Raw genomic sequence first — 18,366 nt, forward strand, 5'->3', positions numbered from 1 at the left:
ACGGCCTTTCTGGCTACCTGTTCCAGTACTCAGTTATCCTCACGGAGGACTTGTTTTCTCCTTATATCCAGTCAGAACCTGCCATTTCAATTTATTACCGTTATTTCTCATTGTTGTGTCATGCAGCTTAGTTTAGCAGCATGCAAATATCCCACTAATAAACACTTATATGATTTTTTTCTAACATACCTGAAATATTGTAGAAAATGCCTTCGTCATAATCCTTATTTTCATCTCTTGCATTGATATCTACTACCAGTGTGCCAGCTGTAGAATTGTCTAGAAGGATCTGGTGGTATGAGGGCTTGTCAAATACGGGTCCTTCTTCATTAACATCTTCCACGGTAACTAATAAAAGAAGGTCCATGTCTGAGTGTAAACAGGAGTTGCACCTAAACAGTTACAAGCTATTTCTTTAGCTAATATAAACCAGCACAGCTCCTCTGGGTTGAGTTAGAGCTCTTTCAATTTAAACCAGATGGAACCCTTGTTTTCTGTACTTTGAAACACTTGCCTCTGTGGATTAAACTATTACTGTTCAAGCAATAGTTTCCCCACAATGGGGAAACTTCTAGCTAGCATGTTGTCCCTACTATCTGTTGTAAATGATATCACCTTATTTTTTCGTTGGGCTCCCTTCTGTGTCCATATTGATCTGGTATCTCTAGTCTTTGGCTTAGATTGCAAACCCTGTGAGACAGGATTGCTCAGTGTTATATTTGCACATGACCTGACACAATAAGGGTCCACAATTAGTGATGCTGGCTGTACAGTAACATAAATAACACAGAACAAGAAGTAATAAATAAACCAATAATTCCAATCATACTGATCAAAAGTAGGGCTGGCCAAAAACTGGGGTACCAACTTCACAGAAATCTTTTATGTTGTGTTGGAAAGATATAGACAGACAGACAGACAGATTGATTTAAGGAAAAAAACCTCACCAATAATCAAGTACTGTTATTTTAGCAACACTAAAAATCATGGTCAGCATTTTTTTACCAGGCTTTCTGTAAACAAGCAGAAAAATACTGAATTATGGTTTTGGAAACCTTTTCAATCAAAATGTCAATAGGTACTGCAAGAATGCCATAGAAAACGTTGTGAATACATTGAAGAAAGTAATGTCAGTTTGTCAAAAATGAAGATTTTTCACACAAGCCAAACATTTTCTGAGGAAAATTTCATCTGGCTCTAGTGAAAAGGTCACATCATCATTTCTGATGATTTACTTGAGCAGACTGTATTAACTACTGAAGGCTATCCTTATGCCTCATAATTACACATGCTGAAATACTCCCTATGGGAAACAAAGGTAAATTTTATGTGGTAAACTAGAGCTACCTGTAATGTTTGCTGTGTCCTGGAGATCGGGCTCTCCAGGATTGAAAGCTTTCAGAAGAAATGTATACTCAGAACGACTTTCATAGTCCAGAGGTAGAAGAGTTGTAATGTTTCCAGAAAGTTCTCCAACAAGAAACGAAGAAGTCTCTCCAATTATGGCATAATGAATAATGGCATTGTATCCTATATCTGCATCTGTGGCTGCTGCACTCAAAATCTAAATGAGAAAAACAACAACAAAACAAACACCAAAACTATCAGGTTCAGAGGAGAACAAAGAGAGTGGCAACATACACACAAGACTGGTATTTAACTATCATATGGCTATTAATTTTATTGCTAGAATACTGACAAAGCATATAGCAGGGCTGGTAACAGATGTTACAGATTCTTAGGTAGCACTTCCTGATTGCTGTAAACCATTAGTTCACACCTGCAAGGCAGATATGGAGCCAGAAATGGATACACTGGGAGAAGACAGAAAGCCTTAAGAACCGAGGGGCGCTGGATATATGCACACCACCTACAGCATCTTTAAAACATGTTGCTCTGAAAACTAGATCTATACCATCTGGATCACTGCTGGGGACGGGAGGGAAAGGAGATTTTAGGAAGAGTCAGTGGGATAGGTACTCCTCTGCCACATAAAATGAATATGCTGTGTAATTGTACAGGCTCCACAAAGTAAAAGAAATATGTTCACCACTGGATTACTACCACTTCCAAATGTGCATATAGAAAACAACCACAGAACAGCCTACTTATCCTTGAATGCCACATACCACATGTGGAGGCTCATTCTCTTTCACAGTCACAGAGTATGATCTCTGGGGGAACACTGGTGGGTTGTCATTCTCATCTTCTACAGTGATGCTTAGAACTAAGCTTGCCGATTGGGGCGGTTTGCCAGAATCAGTGGCCTGTGTAGAAACAATTTGTCATTAAATGCAGCACTACATTGGTACAAGCTTATTTTACCAGTTCAATTTTGGGCCAAAAAATGTGAAACTTTGTCTCAGAAGGCTTTCTGCTGGACCAGTTGTCACCCCATGTCATTGCTGTAGCCCCAGTTAAGCATTGCGTATCTTCCTGCAGCTGATATCCTCACCATATCACATGCTCTGCGTCATTTAATGAACAACTAATCAAAGCTCAAGCCTGGATGCAGATCAAATGTGTCGTGTGATTAGATATGGCACTAATCAACATACAAAACCATAGCAAAAAGATACATATCTGTGATGGGGCATTTAAAAGAATAAGCAAATCCCTTACATTTTGAAGGTTTCAAGTCTCTACAAAGCAAGCTGTGAAGAGTAGCTAGTGTTTGGCAAATTCGCAGTCAGTTTTACATGGCATGAACATCTACCATAGAAAAGTTCTGATCTATAAATATATATACACAATTTTCAATTAGTCTTAAAAAATGCCCACTTTTATTAATTCTAAAACTTTCAGAAGACACTGTTCAATTTTTAGTATGTTTCCTTTGCTGTCCTGATTGCATTCCACAAGCTCCTTGACCTGTTAAATTACTTGTTAGCAGAAAGATCTCCTTAAAATATATTTGTTCATGATGGCCACTGCTGGAACACTTCCTTGTATGCACAATACTTTATCTGATTAATAGTAGTAAAAATCAATTAAATTGGATTAAATGGATACCTGTATGAATGTTGGATGAAACTTTATGCTTCTACGTTTTAATTTGGCAATCTATATTTCAAGTATTTTAAAAATACTGAAGTACATGTAGTTTGAAAAATGACAAAAAATAAGGGAAAGGGACAAACAATATAGATAGCAAAGCAGTAAAAGCAATAGAGCAGTATGGCAACTGCTCAGTCTAAGATGGACTCAGGAACACTTTGCAGATTTCACAGTAAGCTGTTATGTGACTATGACCTCTAAGATGTCATGTTCAGAGGTCATTTATTCATTAATACCAACTAACACAGCAGAAAACAAAGTTCTGGGTGCAAAACATAACAAACAGTTGAAATTCATTAATTCTAATGGAATTCACTAAGATTAAGTGGTTTTCTTGGGATGATTCAGTATTTTCTCCCTTTTATGTTGAGAATTGTGTGAACTTGCATCAAATCTGTCTACTTACGATTATTTTCAACTCATAGCTGTCCACTGTCTCTCTGTCTAAGGATGTTTTTGTCGTCAGCTTGCCAGTAGAACTGTCAATATGGAACGTCCCAGCAAAATCATCTTGCAGAGAGTAGATTATAAGTGCATTAACTCCTATATCCAGATCAGTAGCAGAAAATACACCCAAGTCTAGATTAGCTGCGTTCTCAGGAACCGATAGTTTAGTTTGGATCAATGTTGAGAAAACTGGAGGATTGTCATTGACATCACTAACTTCCACAGTTACCTGTATTTTTTTATAAAAAAGAAAGAACAGGGTAAAAAAGAGACACATTTGAGATGTAGAAATTATATTGAAAGGGGAATTTTGATCCGTTTTAGTCTATAGAAGCCTATAGGGGAAAAATACCCAACCAACCACACACACCCCAGAAGTGAAAGGGGTACATAACATCAGCATTTTTGAACATTTTCACTGCTTCAGCATCTCAGCATTTTAATTTATATTATTCTCAACTGCTAAAAGTGAGATAACATGTACTCTAACACGTTATCTCATGTCGTTATATTAGATAACATTTTAAGAGATGAGCAGGATTAATAATTTGGGGGTTTTTGGCTCATCTACCTCATGCGTTTGACAGAACTATGCACAGAATCAGTTTTGGTGTTAACCAGTTTCTCTGGTTGTGGGTTGTTCACAGAGGAACTTTCAGGAAATGATGCAATTTGTGAAGTTTAAAATATTGCAAGATGGTAATATCTCCTTGGAGAAAAAAGGGAAATTAAATAAAAGGCTCTCAAAATCTTCATGCTGGAATAACAGATGACACTTATCTGGATATTGCTTGATTTTAAATATATATATGCTTAATATTTTACATTCCTTTTAAAAAAATATTTTTAAATGCAATATACTGTACCAAAGCAACAGCTGTATTGGGTGGCACCGCAGAATCAACAGCTTCTACAATGATGCTGTATAGGTCCCTTTCTTCTCGATCTAACATGGCAAGAGCCACAATGTCTCCTTGGTCACTAACAGAGAACTTGTCAGTGTAAGATTTCAGTGAGTACACCACTTGTACAGCTATGCTGCTAGTCAGAGCCTTCACAGAGCCAACAGCAGTCCCTGAGGGTTCGTTCTCTTCAATGCTGAACTCGTAGCTGGAGCTTTCAAAGACCAGTCCGAAGCTGGTGTCATTTACCAGCAAGTAGAGAGTGACAGAGGCTAATGAGAGAAAACAAGTTAAAATGGTGAAGTTGCTGCTAAAATCATCATGAGCTGTGCTCTGTTTCCCTAAATTTTTGAGGAACCAAGAAAATGACAGAAAGAGGAACGAGAAGAAAAATAAATAAAGTCAATAGCAATAAGGATTAATATGTAATATATAAAACTTGATGCCTTTTATACCTAATGTTTCAGAATAACCCCACTTCACTAATCTCAGCAGTGTTGCTTCAATATGATAGGAGAGTAAGGATTGCAAATTTGAAGTCAATGGGATAATGCAGGTGTTTGCTACTTGTTAAAAATCTTATGCTAAATTCCTGTGTAACAAAAGAGAAGGGATCAAACACCTGAGTGCAAATTCTGTCATGGCCACTCCTCCTACTTTAAGAAAATCAGTTGTTTCTCCTGTTCATGATATATAAAAGTTAATCACTAAAAACACATGGAAAAGTTGCCTAAAATACCATGTGACTGAATACTTTTTGGAAGAGCAGAAACTTGTTTGAGGGTTATTTGCGAGTTTCTAATTTGTTTAGATGATTCTAAGAAAACAAAGGAAAACTGTAAGAGAAACACACATTATAGGTATTATTTTAATGCATCTTTTTAGAGTGGCTGTTACTATGAAGTCCTGGGCTTTGTACCATGAGCACCACTGCAAGAAATACAGAAAATTTATTTCTAACCAGGATTATTAAATCAAACTTTCTGTTAATGTGATCAGCTGGGAGGAAATCAAAGGGTGAAAAGCAAATATTCCTCACTGCTGAAACGTAACATGGATTCTAGCTCTAATTCGCTTTGACTCAGCAGCAATGGGATTCATTTCAAATTTCAGTGTTTGCAAAGGTTATGTTTATGTAGGGAAAATAAGAAGGTAAAAAGACATCATTTACCATTTGATGTAAGCTGAGGAACTCCATGATCACTAGCAATAACTATCAGTGTAACAACACTGTCAGCTGTGATATGGTCCAAGTTACGGCTGACGGTGATTTCTCCACTGTGGTTATTTATACGGAAATCATCAGAATGGTTCAGAAGGCTGAATAAAGAGAAATCAATATACCATTTGTATTAATGACCTTGGAAGTACCATCTACTTACTGCTGTAACAAGAACTCAACAGATGGTATTTGCCTATTTATAAAGAATGGCTAAGCAACAGGTTTTAATTGCTGTGTCATTAGCCTAAATATATTGGCCCTTTTATTTCCAAGCGAGTTTTCCACCGTGAAAAACTACAGCATTCGTGCCTTCAGTTCCCATTACACCCCAAGCCTTTGATCTTCCCATGAATAGAAAGTAGATACTGCGCTCAGATTCGTCTACTTCCTACTCAGAAGCGCCAGCATATGATTCAATATTGCAGAAATTCAAACAAATCTTGGCTTTCGGTTCTTGTTGCTAAGTTTACAATTTGATTGCGTTCTCCTCCTTATGACGTAACCATGATTTGATAATCTCTAAACCACACAGTAATGACTGTCCTTTGTCCTAAGGTTAAAAATAATTGCCAATTGTAGCACTTGAAAAGCCTCTGTGAACAGATCTTATCTTCTTTTGACCATAAAAAGAGTTTATGAGAAATAAAACCACCCTTGTGTTTCTTTAACGGAGGATACTTATTAACCGCACAGAAATTTACCTGTATGAAATAAGAGAATTGTTCCCAATGTCAGGGTCAGTAGCAGACACGAAGAGTACAGACACTCCTTCTTTTGCTGTTGCTACATGTACACTGGCAGAGTATTGAGCTTTGGTAAACTGAGGAGGGTTATCATTCACATCTAATACTTGAATGCTGACATATGTGAAGTTCTGGTGTGCAAGAGAAGGAAACAATGGTTCAGAAAATGTACAGACAATTCAATTTATGAATAAAAGAAGCTGTAAATAAAGAATAATGTGTTCCCCTCTCTTACCTGTCTTTGAGGAACTCCATTATCAGATGCCACCAATAGCAGCTCATACTTCTCTTTACTTTCTCGGTCTACGTAGCCAGTACCCAAAATGGTTCCATCCTAGAGAAGGTAATACGGTTCAATGCACATATCATTTTGATAGCTCTTGTACACTGAGTTCTCAAAAAAGATGAGGGATTGAAATCACCTCCATTGGACAAATATAATTCCAGCAAAATCTGACCAGTATGTCTTAGTTTTTAAACATCAACTTATATTTCCAAACTAGAGAGCACATGCTGGATTTAATGCGTAATAGAATGGTTACTGCCTACTCCTTTTACCTGATGTATCTTCTTATTATATCAAGTAACTTCATAGAATGGTTTGGGTTGAAAGGGACCTTAAAGATCACCTACTTCCAACTCCCCTGCCATGAGCAGGGACACCTTCCACTAGAACAGGTTGCTCCAAGCCACATTCAGCCTGGCCTTGAACACTGCCAGGGATGGGGCATCAGTGTACTTTAGTTTGAAGATAAGGAATTACATGTGGGACTGTCACAGGCAACCTGTTCAGTGCCTCACCACCCTCGCAGAGAACTTCTTCCTTATATCTAATCTAAATCTACCCAGTTTAAAGCCATTCCCCCTTCTGCTATCACTACACGACCTTGTGAAAAGTCTCTCTCCTTATTTGTTGTAGGCCCCTTTAGGTACTGAAAGGCCACAATAAGGTCTCCACAAAGTCTTCTCTTCCCCAGGCTGAACAAGCCCAACTCATGAAAAGCAGTATCTAAATACTATTTTCATCGTATCCAAACTCCTACCTGTTGAATGCTATATGGATTATCCCCATCCTCAGCTGACAAGTGGTAAGTAATTCGTGCATTCTCTCCCTCATCCAAATCAGTAGCAGTCACTTGTCCAACTCTAGCAGGAGCACTCAACATGTAATCTCCTTCCAGAATCTCAAAACTGTATGGCTGCATTTGAAACTCTGGGTTATTATCATTGACATCCAGAACAGTGATATAGAACAACGCACTTGAACTGAGCCCATTCGTTTCTTCATCAACTGCCCATACCTGCAGAAAATAAAAGCGAAAATGAAAATGGAATTTAAGTCCGCTCTATTGCCATTTTAACCATCTTAAGATACAAAAAAGGGTTCAAGGGAATGAAGCCAAAGCTGCAGAGCCTGTCCCCAGATTTACTTGTAAAGTGAAGCCAGATGTAGTCTCTCTGTCCAGTTCCGTGTCACTCAGTGAAAGCGTCCCGGGGATATCCACAGTAAACAAAGTATTGTTATGAATAAAGTGTCCCTGAGAAAAGCCAGCCTAAAAAGAAAGCACATTTCAGTTAAGATTAAAATGATTAATATTTAAGTTAAAAATTATTAATATTTGACATTTTATGGGACTTCTTATTACAGAAGTGCAAGTGCTGTACAAGGCTTAATAAATGAAATCTTGCACCCTGAGCTACGGGAATGATGGACTTCTTTGGCAAACAGAAATTGGGGTGGGTGAAAGCCCCTGTGGGCTTCCCTATTTGGGTCCTAAATACTCCATTTCTAAAGCTCTCTAAGCCCAACCTCCATGATGCAAGGAGCAATTACACGTAGTTCAGTTGAGTCTGAACTGGGAGAAGCATTTATGCTTCGCTGAAACTGACATAAGCAAGAATATTAAAGCAAATCAGAAATCTTTTCCTCCAAAGCAGTTCCTCAGTGCTACAGCTACATATGAAATTCCTTTATAAAACAAGGGGAGAAAGAAACAAGGTTTTTATAAAGCAGAATGAAATTGTGCATTTCCTGTTGAAGAAGAAGAAACTATCAGCTTTACAAACTACCTTTCTGCCTGACTAAGCTGATACTAAGGGCAGGTTGACTGCATTACAGAAATGCACTGACAAATATTCTCTGATAGAAGCAAGCAATATTAAACCAGAACTGATTATTTTGACGTAATAGGCAATAACACATAATAGGCAATCCCACTTTCTACCTGGTGTAATATATGTGCATTCATCTCATATACATGTATACAGAAACTAATGACTGTTTCTGTCCTGAATTGCATATGTATAGGAAGAGAAGTTCTCCCTAGGTTTTCTGATACAGCCAGTAAACTATTTTGCACAAGGTTTTAAATTTCTTGGTTAAGGAAGTTTTATTCCTGGCTCCATAGGAAGCAAGATAAAGTTTATGCGATCTAACGCGTATTTATTGCTAACCACTTAAGAAATCTCCCTCTGCCCATCTACTTTTTTGCAGATTAACAGAGAAAACCATGTCAGTTTGATTTATCATGATGAGGTTAATGTGGTACCTACCTCGTCCTTGTCAATAACATTGAATGTGTAGATAGGACTACCCTTTTGCAGGTTTTCTAACACAAATACATCATAAGCTGCCTGATTGAACTCTGGTGGATTATCATTGACATCTAGTACGTGCACAACAAGAAGTGTGGTAGCGCTGAGACTTGGCTGCCCTCCATCTGATGCCTCCACTTCCACTTCAAATTGCCTTATGGTTTCATAGTCCAGCTGCTGGCTCAGGCTGAGCTGGCCTGTGGTTGTATTGATAACAAACATTGGCGAGGAGGTTGAAGGTTGCTGACTAACAATGCTGTACTTCACAAGAGCATTGGCCCCAGCATCCAAATCAGTAGCAGATACTGTCAGCAGTGTCTTTCCAAGCACTTCATCTTCAGAGACACTCATTTCATATTTACTTGATGAAAAGACTGGAGGGTTGTCATTCACATCATCAACGATGACTGTCAAATTGAGAGCTGTAGACAGCGGGGGTTGGCCTTGGTCACTGGCAATCACTGTTAAGTTATAGAAGCTTTGTTTTTCCCTGTCCAGTTCCTTTTCCAGCACAATTAATCCTGAAGCATCAATATCCATTTTTCCTTCTCCACCTTTCAGGGTATAAACCACTAATCCATTAAAGCCCTCATCCACATCTGTAGCTGACACACTGGTAATACTGGTTCCAGGTGGCACGTTCTCCAGAATGGAAATGGTAGTGTTGGTTATACCAAACACTGGACTGTTATCATTAACATCTGTAACTGTGACAAATACTGTAGCATAGTCAGTAGTGTTTCCATCTGACAGGGAAATATTTAGTATGTAATTATTCTGGGATTCATAGTCCAGCTTGGTTTTTGTCCAGATGATTCCGTTTATATCAATGTCAAATGTAGCAGATTCCGTCAGTACTTCAAACCTAACTGGTATATGGGGATTTACAGACTCATATTCTACCTGTGTAAAATAAGGAATATTATCTATAAATTAATTAAAACCAATAATAAAATTGTCTGAAAAAGAATAATGGTTTTAATTATGTCCAAACTAATTTTACTTATTTTATTCATTAAAAGAAATAAAAATCAAGCCACAATATACATAAATATACAGCTGGAGAGGACTGCCCTCTCCATCACTAATTGGAACATCACTAATAAGGAAATATGAGTACATATAATATGTAATAAAAATAATAGACTGCACTTTAAGCTTTGGTTCTGAATTTCTTTATATGAAAAAAGTGAAAAAATAATTAACTTGGGAAGTCAATAAATCAGAACACTAAAACACATTAACTTCTCACTGCTTTGGTGTCAGACCTCCCATTTGCCTTCAGAACTGCATCCAAGAAGGAGCTATCACAGTGCATTCTGGTGGCCTGTTTGTCTGAACATTTTTTGATCAAAATGAGGAGCAAGTTCTAGAGCCTTCTTTGAAAATACCTTTTATGACAGTTCTCTGATGGGAAGTCTCCATTTCTTAGCTGTATCTTGTCACAGGGTTTTATATTTATTGTCAACAGATAAGTGAATATTGCCTATTCTAGCCTTTGGCTACAGACTTTGGAGAATGTCCGAAGTCAACAAGGGCTGAGCTTGAAAGTTTACTTTCTCAAGCAGTTATGGGATTGATTTGGTTTGGGGAGGGAGGAAGGGGAGAAGTGGTGTTGGGGCTTTCTTTGTTGTTTTTCATTTGGTTTTGGTTTTTTGTTTGTTTGGTTGGGGTTTAGGTTAGATGGTGGCACGTGCTGTTTAAAGGTTTGCAATGGAATGAATAGGCTTTGATATTAAAGAGGCTTTGTGAGTGACAGGCATCATCAGAGGGATGTACACAGTATGTAACGTATATGGAGCTTCATATGCAGGAAAGAAAACACAACATCTAATTATCCATAACCCAGGAGGATACAGACATTTAGAGCACATATATTACAGGATTTTCTTATAGCTGTCATGCCCTGTACAAATGATAGAATAAAGTTGTTCTTACTCTTGCTACTTCGACAGGACTGGCTAGCTCTTCTTCCACAGATACGTTGTAAGCTTTCTGAATAAACTGTGGTCTGGAATCTCCAACTGCAAAGATTTGTACTGACACTGATGAACTTCTTGGAATTGTCCCACCTGCAGGTAAAAGAAAATCTCTCAGCAAATACACAAATACCTTCTGCCTTAAAAGAAAAATTGTATTTTTCCACTGGTATTGATTTTTGGGGTTTTTTTAATCCTTACTGCTACTATTATGGTACTGCTGAGAGGTCCCTACCAAGGTCAGTTTCATATATAGAGTGTTACAATATAAGAACCTGAATACATACAACAACATTAGCACAGAAGTTACTATTATGGATACTATGATATATGTATATATTATTCTTTTATTCATTTATTATCTTCAACAAACAAGAGCAGATAAAAATACTTGGTATTTTTAAACTAAAGTCTGGGAACCTGTTTTGACAACCACCCTTCAGTAAAAAAACAAACCAAACCAAACCCAAACCCCATCAAAAAAAAACAAAACAAAACACCAGGAATATCTGTGTTGACCTGTACTAAACCCCTGTCTTACCATCAATAGCTGTTATCCACAAGACAAAGTTCTTAAGCTGGTTGACTCCTAATGGGATTACTGTTTTTAAACTGATTTGTCCTGTGGATGTATCCAATTCAAAGTATCCATCTTCATTGCCACCAGCTAAGATAAAGCTTATCTCTCCATTTATACCCTCATCTGGATCATCAGCAGCAACCTGGAAGAAAAAAAATAGTTTTACTTTAGTATAGAGGTTACATCAGGAGCCATTAAATCAGTAGATCTGCATCAGTAGTTATGAGTTTTGACAGTGACTCCCTATATCTCTCAGCTCCAGAAGTGATTTTTATCTTGGTTTCCTGTTTTATTTGGTTAACTGGTTGATTTAGTATCATATCATGTGTATTGTATCTAAAAATTATGCACAATGCTTCAGCATTCAGCAGCCTTTCAAAAATTTTTACAATTATTTCAATTTCTGGACACTAACAACATTCAGTTTTCATTAAACGCTTTACAACAACAAGAATCTTAGATTCTGTTTAATGTTTGTGGAATTCAGGATGGTGCACAGTATCTAAGATCAAGAATAAAAACCCTTGATCATTTGTTTCCTGACCTGGAGCATGACTAGAGCATCCAGGACACTGTGATTATGGAATATTTACAGGTATAAGCCTTTAAATACAAGGTGGATTGTTTCTGAACTCTGAGGAGTTCAGAAAAGATTCCCTCATTCAGTAGGGCCACTACACAAGTTTAAGCAAGGACTCATGCATGCGTTCAACCCATAAAAATGCCATTTTTACTTAGTACTTCTAGTACCTGAAGAATGGACATTCCTGCAGTCATGTTGTTGAAAATATCTTGTTTATATGGTGTGCCACTAAAAGTTGGACTGTTGTCATTTTCATCTAGCAACAGTATGTTGATTGCAGAGTGTCCCTCACCGTAAGGTGACAAATGATCTCTAGCAGTGACCTTTAAAAATGATGTAGTAAAATTATTGCTTTATTCCAATGCATGCTCTATAAGTAGTAAGAAGGATTAATGACAATTACAAGCTGAGTAAACTGTATCACGAGTGGTATTTCCCTCCAAATAGCTCTAATGTGAAAGTCTGGATTTGATTCTTCAAAGAAGCTGCTGATCCATATCAGAGAGTCAGCTTCTTGCCAGGGCAGCTCAGAAAGCACATATTTGCCTCAGGTTGCTTTGGAAAAGAGTAGGCTTATTTCTAATACCTGCAGGTGAATAGATGATATTCTCTCCCTGTCCAACAGTGTGGAGTTCCTCACAGTTAGGATGCCATCGTGACTTAGCTGGAAGGGACTATCAACTGGAGTGAGAGTGAATGTTCCCTGGAAGCCTCCCTGCAAGGAGTAATGATATTTGCTATCAAATAGGAAAGAAAAATAATCTATAGCACTATTCACTATACCTGTAGAACGCAAATGCATTTTGTATTGTATTACAGAAGTGCAGTATTTGTAGCAACCACAATGACATTGTCATTTTACCTCATCTTTGTCAGTAGCTGTTACTTGAAGAGCTGCCATCCCATTTGGGAAATTTTCTGGAATTGAGATGTTGTAACTCGATTGTGACAGTACTGGATAATTGTCATTCACATCATCAATAGTAACCAGAACTACTGCATCAGCTGTTTTGAAAGTATTGTCTTGCTGACTTGCCTAGAAAACAAAGAGTTTGTAGCTGTAAATTCCATGCCCTGATAACAGTGAGTCATTCCAGCTTAACACAAGGACATGACATGACTGCATATATTCAGTGAATGAAGTTTTCCTTTATTTGCATTTTAAACGGCAGGATGGAGTCTTGATACCAACTGCCCTTTAGCATTTCTATGAGAAGTACTATTAACAGCAACAATGATTTACATATTGTTTTATTAAATTAAGATTCAGTATTAACACACTGAACTCTGAAACAATCACTACCTGAATGCCCACAAGAAGATACGGACATTCTTCTCTGTCAACTGCAGTCTTTACTTCCAACACTCCCGTGTCTGCATCGATTGTAAAGTTGTCGCTATAGGCTGGGGGTTCCACTGCAAAGCAACAAATTGTAATGGGTTAATGAGAATGAACCAGAACAATAAGTGTGATCTTTCCTTTTTATGACCATTATCTTCTCAGCCACAGCAAAAATGAACAGACATTCCACATAAAAGGCTTGTTTTCAAACACTGTGTCCTCAAAACAATTCTTAAATAGATTCACTCATACTTCAAGAGTCTCAAATAAAGCATCTCATGAGTTTTCAGCAATTCTGTCAGGAGGAGGAAAAGCTCCTGATGGAATTATGTCTCTAGATGGTCCTGCATGGAAATCCTTTGATCTAACGGAAGCCTAAACTGACTTTTACACTTTGATTCAGGAATTGTTTATTAGAGAGAGGTTAAGAACATCTATACATTTTTAAAGTGGTTGAACCCTGCTATACTGACTGAAATTAGGTCAGTTTAGCTCAGGGAGCAGCACTGTTGTGAAGATATATGCAGTTAGGCCATCTGACTGTACACTGCACTTCCTTATCATTCTCTTCAAATTACGGTGTGAATGTCTAGAAGAAAATAAAGGCTCTTACCTAGTTTGATGCTGTAAAGTACTTTTTCATCTATACCTGTGTCTCCATCTTTAGCCAGTATCTTTTCTGGATGAATAGCCAGAGGGCCCACCTAGAAAACATATATGAACTTGATTAACTTGAAAAAAAATTACACGTAAACATGAAATTGTTAATTAAGTCACAATTTTGATTGTAGAAACAAGAAAGATGTATTTAATCATTGGGGTCCAGAAAAAAATATATCTGTGTCATACAGGCTTTACAGAGAAAAATGATGACCAAAACAACCTGATGGATACACTTGAGAAGCACCAGACTATGAGGCAGTAGTCACTGATGGAATTCACGTTAATAACATTGAATATTTCCATTGCCACCCTAATACAAATAGTAATTTATTTAAAAGATAAAAACATTTTAGAAGATCTAAGAAGATTCCTTTCAGACAATTAAAGATGAGCTTCTAACAAAAAGGACACCAAAGGAATAACGCCGAAAGCATATGTGGTTTAAAATACGTTAAAATTAAGATAATGATAAATAAATAAGGGTAATAGAAAAGATAATTATATTTAGTGCATTACTCTGGTAATTCTATACTATGATTATTGCTTTGGTCAATGCATACTGAAGCTCGAGTTAAACAAATACATTCCACTCAGAAATTTCCACCTTATATAGAAAATAATTACAATATAATATAAACCAGAGTTAATTTCTCAGATTCTTTTTTTTTTTTTGCCTACCTGATTGTAATGAAATATGTAGGAATTACACTATTTAAAACTGAAACCAAGCAGCCAGCTCCAGGACTGATGGGCAGTCAGCTGCCCTTCCAGGATTACAGTAAAAGCCTTGATACAACACTTGTTTAGTTTTTTGGAGGTTTTTTTTCCTCTTTTTCCTCCAAACATGAAAGAATCTGTTTCTGTAGCAGAAAGCTTTATGTTTCATAAAATACGTGGCCTGTTTACCTGGTTCTTGGAAGTGCACAGCTGATAACCTTACAATTCCCCAGTTGGCACAAAACAAAGCAGCCCTCCATCTTAAACTGTTCAGTGATGAGGAATCGTCAAAAGAAAAGCACTGTAGAGAGCAATCACCTCTTTACATTTGTAGCATTCAGTGAAAAGCTTTTACCTGATTTTCACTGATGTTTCCATTGTACACTGATTGACTGAAATAGGGGTTCAACGTATCATAGTCTTGGACATCAATTACTAATGATGCAGTACCATTGTTGTTTCCCATTATTTCCTGCATCCCAAGAGAAGAAAGAAAATAAGAAATATTGTAATGAAAGAGCCATTTCTCAGCAGAAAGTACAGCAGAATATATGTGCTTTGTAGTGTCTAAGCATTTTTAACCTGAGAACTCTCACTCTGGTAGATCTTTCCATTTCTAGAAATCCAGTTCTAGGAATAACATTATCAAAAGGTAATTGTTCTCAGTTATTAATTTTATATCAGGCAGGTGTTACACAGTAGCACATAGAATGTAGTAACAGTACATTTTCTGCAGCTGTACTATTTGCTTGATACCACAATAAATGTGACAAAATTACTTCTTTTTAATTCTAAAAGGAACTGAAGGCAAATACAGATTCAAATCTCAAAAAAGACACACAGAAAGACTGTAGGTGGTAAGATGTGTAAAAATAGGATAGATCTGCCAGAATTAATAGATGAATATATGTTAGAATAGTGGAGAATAAGTACAATAAACATACTCCAAGAAATACACACAGAAAGAAACTTGGGCTTGTATTTGAATGGAGGCTGAAACAATGGCTCAAATACGAAGAATGCGCTACATCGTCTGCAGAATAAACCAAGGTGCAGACACAACTTTTGGCTTGGGAACCTCCTAAATTGTAAATCTGTAGAAACTGGGATGTTATAACAAAGGAAATGTCATTGTAGAACTATTGTGGTTCTCTTAATTTATATCATACCTTTGCTTGGACTGTTAGATTGAAAAGGTTGACCTCGTTGTAATCCAAGGCTTTTTTCAGCATGACATTTCCATCTCCTTCCCTTATATAAAAGTAATCAGAGTTTGGACCCTATTAAATAAATAAATCACACCATTTACATGATTAACAATGAAATACATTTAATTTTCTCTTACTACCTTTATTATTGGACTATTCTTCATGAAGAACCAGGAATCTCTCAACCACCACCACTGAAAATGAAAATGCTGATCCTCTTCAACACATTCTATTGCCTCTCTCATCAGTGCCATTAGACTTTCTATCTGATTTATCTCATCGTATGGTTGATAACTAAAAGCAGATCAGATGAATGGCAGTCAGCTTCCTTTCACCGTTATAAAGAGAGCAGAGAAAGCAGGATCAGATGTGGAGATCTCCACTGCAGATATCTAGTGTTAGCTGAAATAATCTTACTTCAGGTGGCTTACATATACACCTCAGCAGGACTGGAACTCAACAGCAAATCAAATATGAACTTTAAAAAGAGGGGATCTGTTTCACTCCTGCTACTAAAAAGGACCAGTGAGTTCCTCAGCTGTAGCTGAACAGTGCCACAAAGTGTTTCACAAATGCTAAGAAATAAGATTCAGGGCTCACTGCATGCTAGGCTGATCCTGTGGTCCAAGTTCTCATTTTAAATGGTCTTTCTGATGCTAGCTTTTTGCAGATTTGTAGTCTGTAACATGTATCTGCAAGATAGTATACTTGGATCACATTCCAGGCTGTATTTTGTATGAAAGGTAGACTGGTGTTCACAGCCTCTGACAAACAGAAGGCACTCACCCAAAGACTGTAAGTGATGGCGTTGAACATAGGTGAAAAATCTTTATCCACAGCTTCCACTTTTATAATTGTGGCATCTATTGCAGTTACCTACAGGAAATAAAGACCATCAAATGCTCAGTCGCAAGCCCTTTTTGGCTGTGCCACCTCCTTAGCATATGCAATTTATTTCCCATTTCCATTTTAGGTTAGATAACTGAATGTTTCTTCTTCACTCCATGCCTTCAGCTGTACATCCAACCCAGCCATTCTTTTCCACACCCACAGCAAGATGCAGACAAGTCCCATAAGAGTGCATGTCATGATCTAATATCAGTATGATCACATTAGAACCTCATATAGAATCATAGAATAGTTAGGGTTGGAAAGGACCTTAAGATCATCCAGTTCCAACCCCCTGCCATGGGCAGGGATGCCTCACACTAGACCATGTCACCCAAGGCTCTGTCCAACCCGGTCTTGAACACCACCAGGGATGGAGCATCCACAACCTCCCTGGGCAACCCATTCCAGTGCCTCACCACCCTCACTGTAAAGAACTTCTTCCTTATATCTAATCTAAACTTCCCCTGTTTAAGTTTGAACCCGTCACCCCTTGTCCTACCACGACAGCCTCTAACGAAGAGTCCCTCCCCAGCATCCTTGTAGCCCCCTTCAGATACTGGAAGGCTGCTCTGAGGTCTCCACGCAGCTTCTCTTCTCCAGGCTGAACAGCCCCAACTTTCTCAGCCTGTCTTTATATGGGAGGTGCTCCAGCCCTCTTATCATCCTCGTGGCCCTCCTCTGGACTTGCTCCAACAGCTCCATGTCCTTTTTGTGTTGAGGACACCAGAACTGTACACAATGCTCCAAGTGGTCTCAGGAGAGCAGAGCAGAGGGGCAGGATCACCTCCTTTGACCTGCTGGTCACGCTGCTTTTGATGCAGCCCAGGATACGGTTGGTTTCTGGGCTGCAAGTGCACACTGCCGGCTCATGTTAAGCTTCTCATCAACCAACACCCCCAAGTCCTTCTCTGCAGGGCTGTTCTGAATCTCTTCTCCGCCCAACCTGTAGCAGTGCCTGGGATTGCCCCAACCCAGGTGTAGGACCTTGCACGTCGCTTGGTTAAACTTCATGAGGTTGGCACTGGCCCACCTCACAAGCGTGTCAAGGTCCCTCTGGATGGCATCCCTTCCCTCCAGCGTATCAACCGAACCACACAGCTTGGTGTCGTCAGCAAACTTGCTGAGGGCGCATCAGTCCAGCTGTCCATGTCACCAACAAAGATGTTGAACTAGACAGGTCCCAACACCGATCCCTGAGGGACACCACTCGTTACAGTTTTCCAACTGGACATTGAGCCATTTACCACAACTCTTTGCGTGCGGCCATCGAGCCAGTTTTTTATCCACCGAGTGGTCCATCTATCAAATTGATGTCTCTCCAATTTAGAGACAAGGATGTTGTGCGGGACAGTGTCGAACGCTTTGCACAAGTCCAGGTAGATGACGTCAACTGCTCTGCCCCTGTCCATCAGTTCCATGGCTCCATCATAGAAGGCC

General features: G+C 38.3%; 1 protein-coding gene across 1 annotated transcript in view; it reads right to left on the reverse strand.

Annotated features, from left to right (window-relative positions):
- LOC115610123 (protocadherin Fat 4-like) overlaps positions 1 to 18,366 on the reverse strand; it is a 42,951-nt gene that overhangs the window by 17,305 nt on the left and 7,280 nt on the right. The window contains exons 6-26 of the mRNA XM_030491189.1: positions 16,825 to 16,914; positions 16,000 to 16,110; positions 15,186 to 15,302; positions 14,064 to 14,154; positions 13,412 to 13,524; positions 12,971 to 13,144; positions 12,695 to 12,823; positions 12,276 to 12,431; positions 11,487 to 11,667; positions 10,905 to 11,038; positions 8,925 to 9,869; positions 7,802 to 7,924; positions 7,415 to 7,672; positions 6,607 to 6,705; positions 6,330 to 6,502; positions 5,578 to 5,726; positions 4,371 to 4,678; positions 3,464 to 3,733; positions 2,130 to 2,267; positions 1,348 to 1,564; positions 190 to 348 (exon numbers count right to left, since the gene is read on the reverse strand). Coding sequence (XP_030347049.1) covers positions 190 to 348; positions 1,348 to 1,564; positions 2,130 to 2,267; positions 3,464 to 3,733; positions 4,371 to 4,678; positions 5,578 to 5,726; positions 6,330 to 6,502; positions 6,607 to 6,705; positions 7,415 to 7,672; positions 7,802 to 7,924; positions 8,925 to 9,869; positions 10,905 to 11,038; positions 11,487 to 11,667; positions 12,276 to 12,431; positions 12,695 to 12,823; positions 12,971 to 13,144; positions 13,412 to 13,524; positions 14,064 to 14,154; positions 15,186 to 15,302; positions 16,000 to 16,110; positions 16,825 to 16,914 — 4,135 coding nt within the window. The remainder of the gene's footprint in view (positions 1 to 189; positions 349 to 1,347; positions 1,565 to 2,129; positions 2,268 to 3,463; positions 3,734 to 4,370; positions 4,679 to 5,577; positions 5,727 to 6,329; positions 6,503 to 6,606; positions 6,706 to 7,414; positions 7,673 to 7,801; positions 7,925 to 8,924; positions 9,870 to 10,904; positions 11,039 to 11,486; positions 11,668 to 12,275; positions 12,432 to 12,694; positions 12,824 to 12,970; positions 13,145 to 13,411; positions 13,525 to 14,063; positions 14,155 to 15,185; positions 15,303 to 15,999; positions 16,111 to 16,824; positions 16,915 to 18,366) is intronic.

This window comes from Strigops habroptila, chromosome 6 (genome assembly GCF_004027225.2).
Source record: "Strigops habroptila isolate Jane chromosome 6, bStrHab1.2.pri, whole genome shotgun sequence".
Lineage (NCBI taxonomy): Eukaryota > Metazoa > Chordata > Aves > Psittaciformes > Psittacidae > Strigops > Strigops habroptila.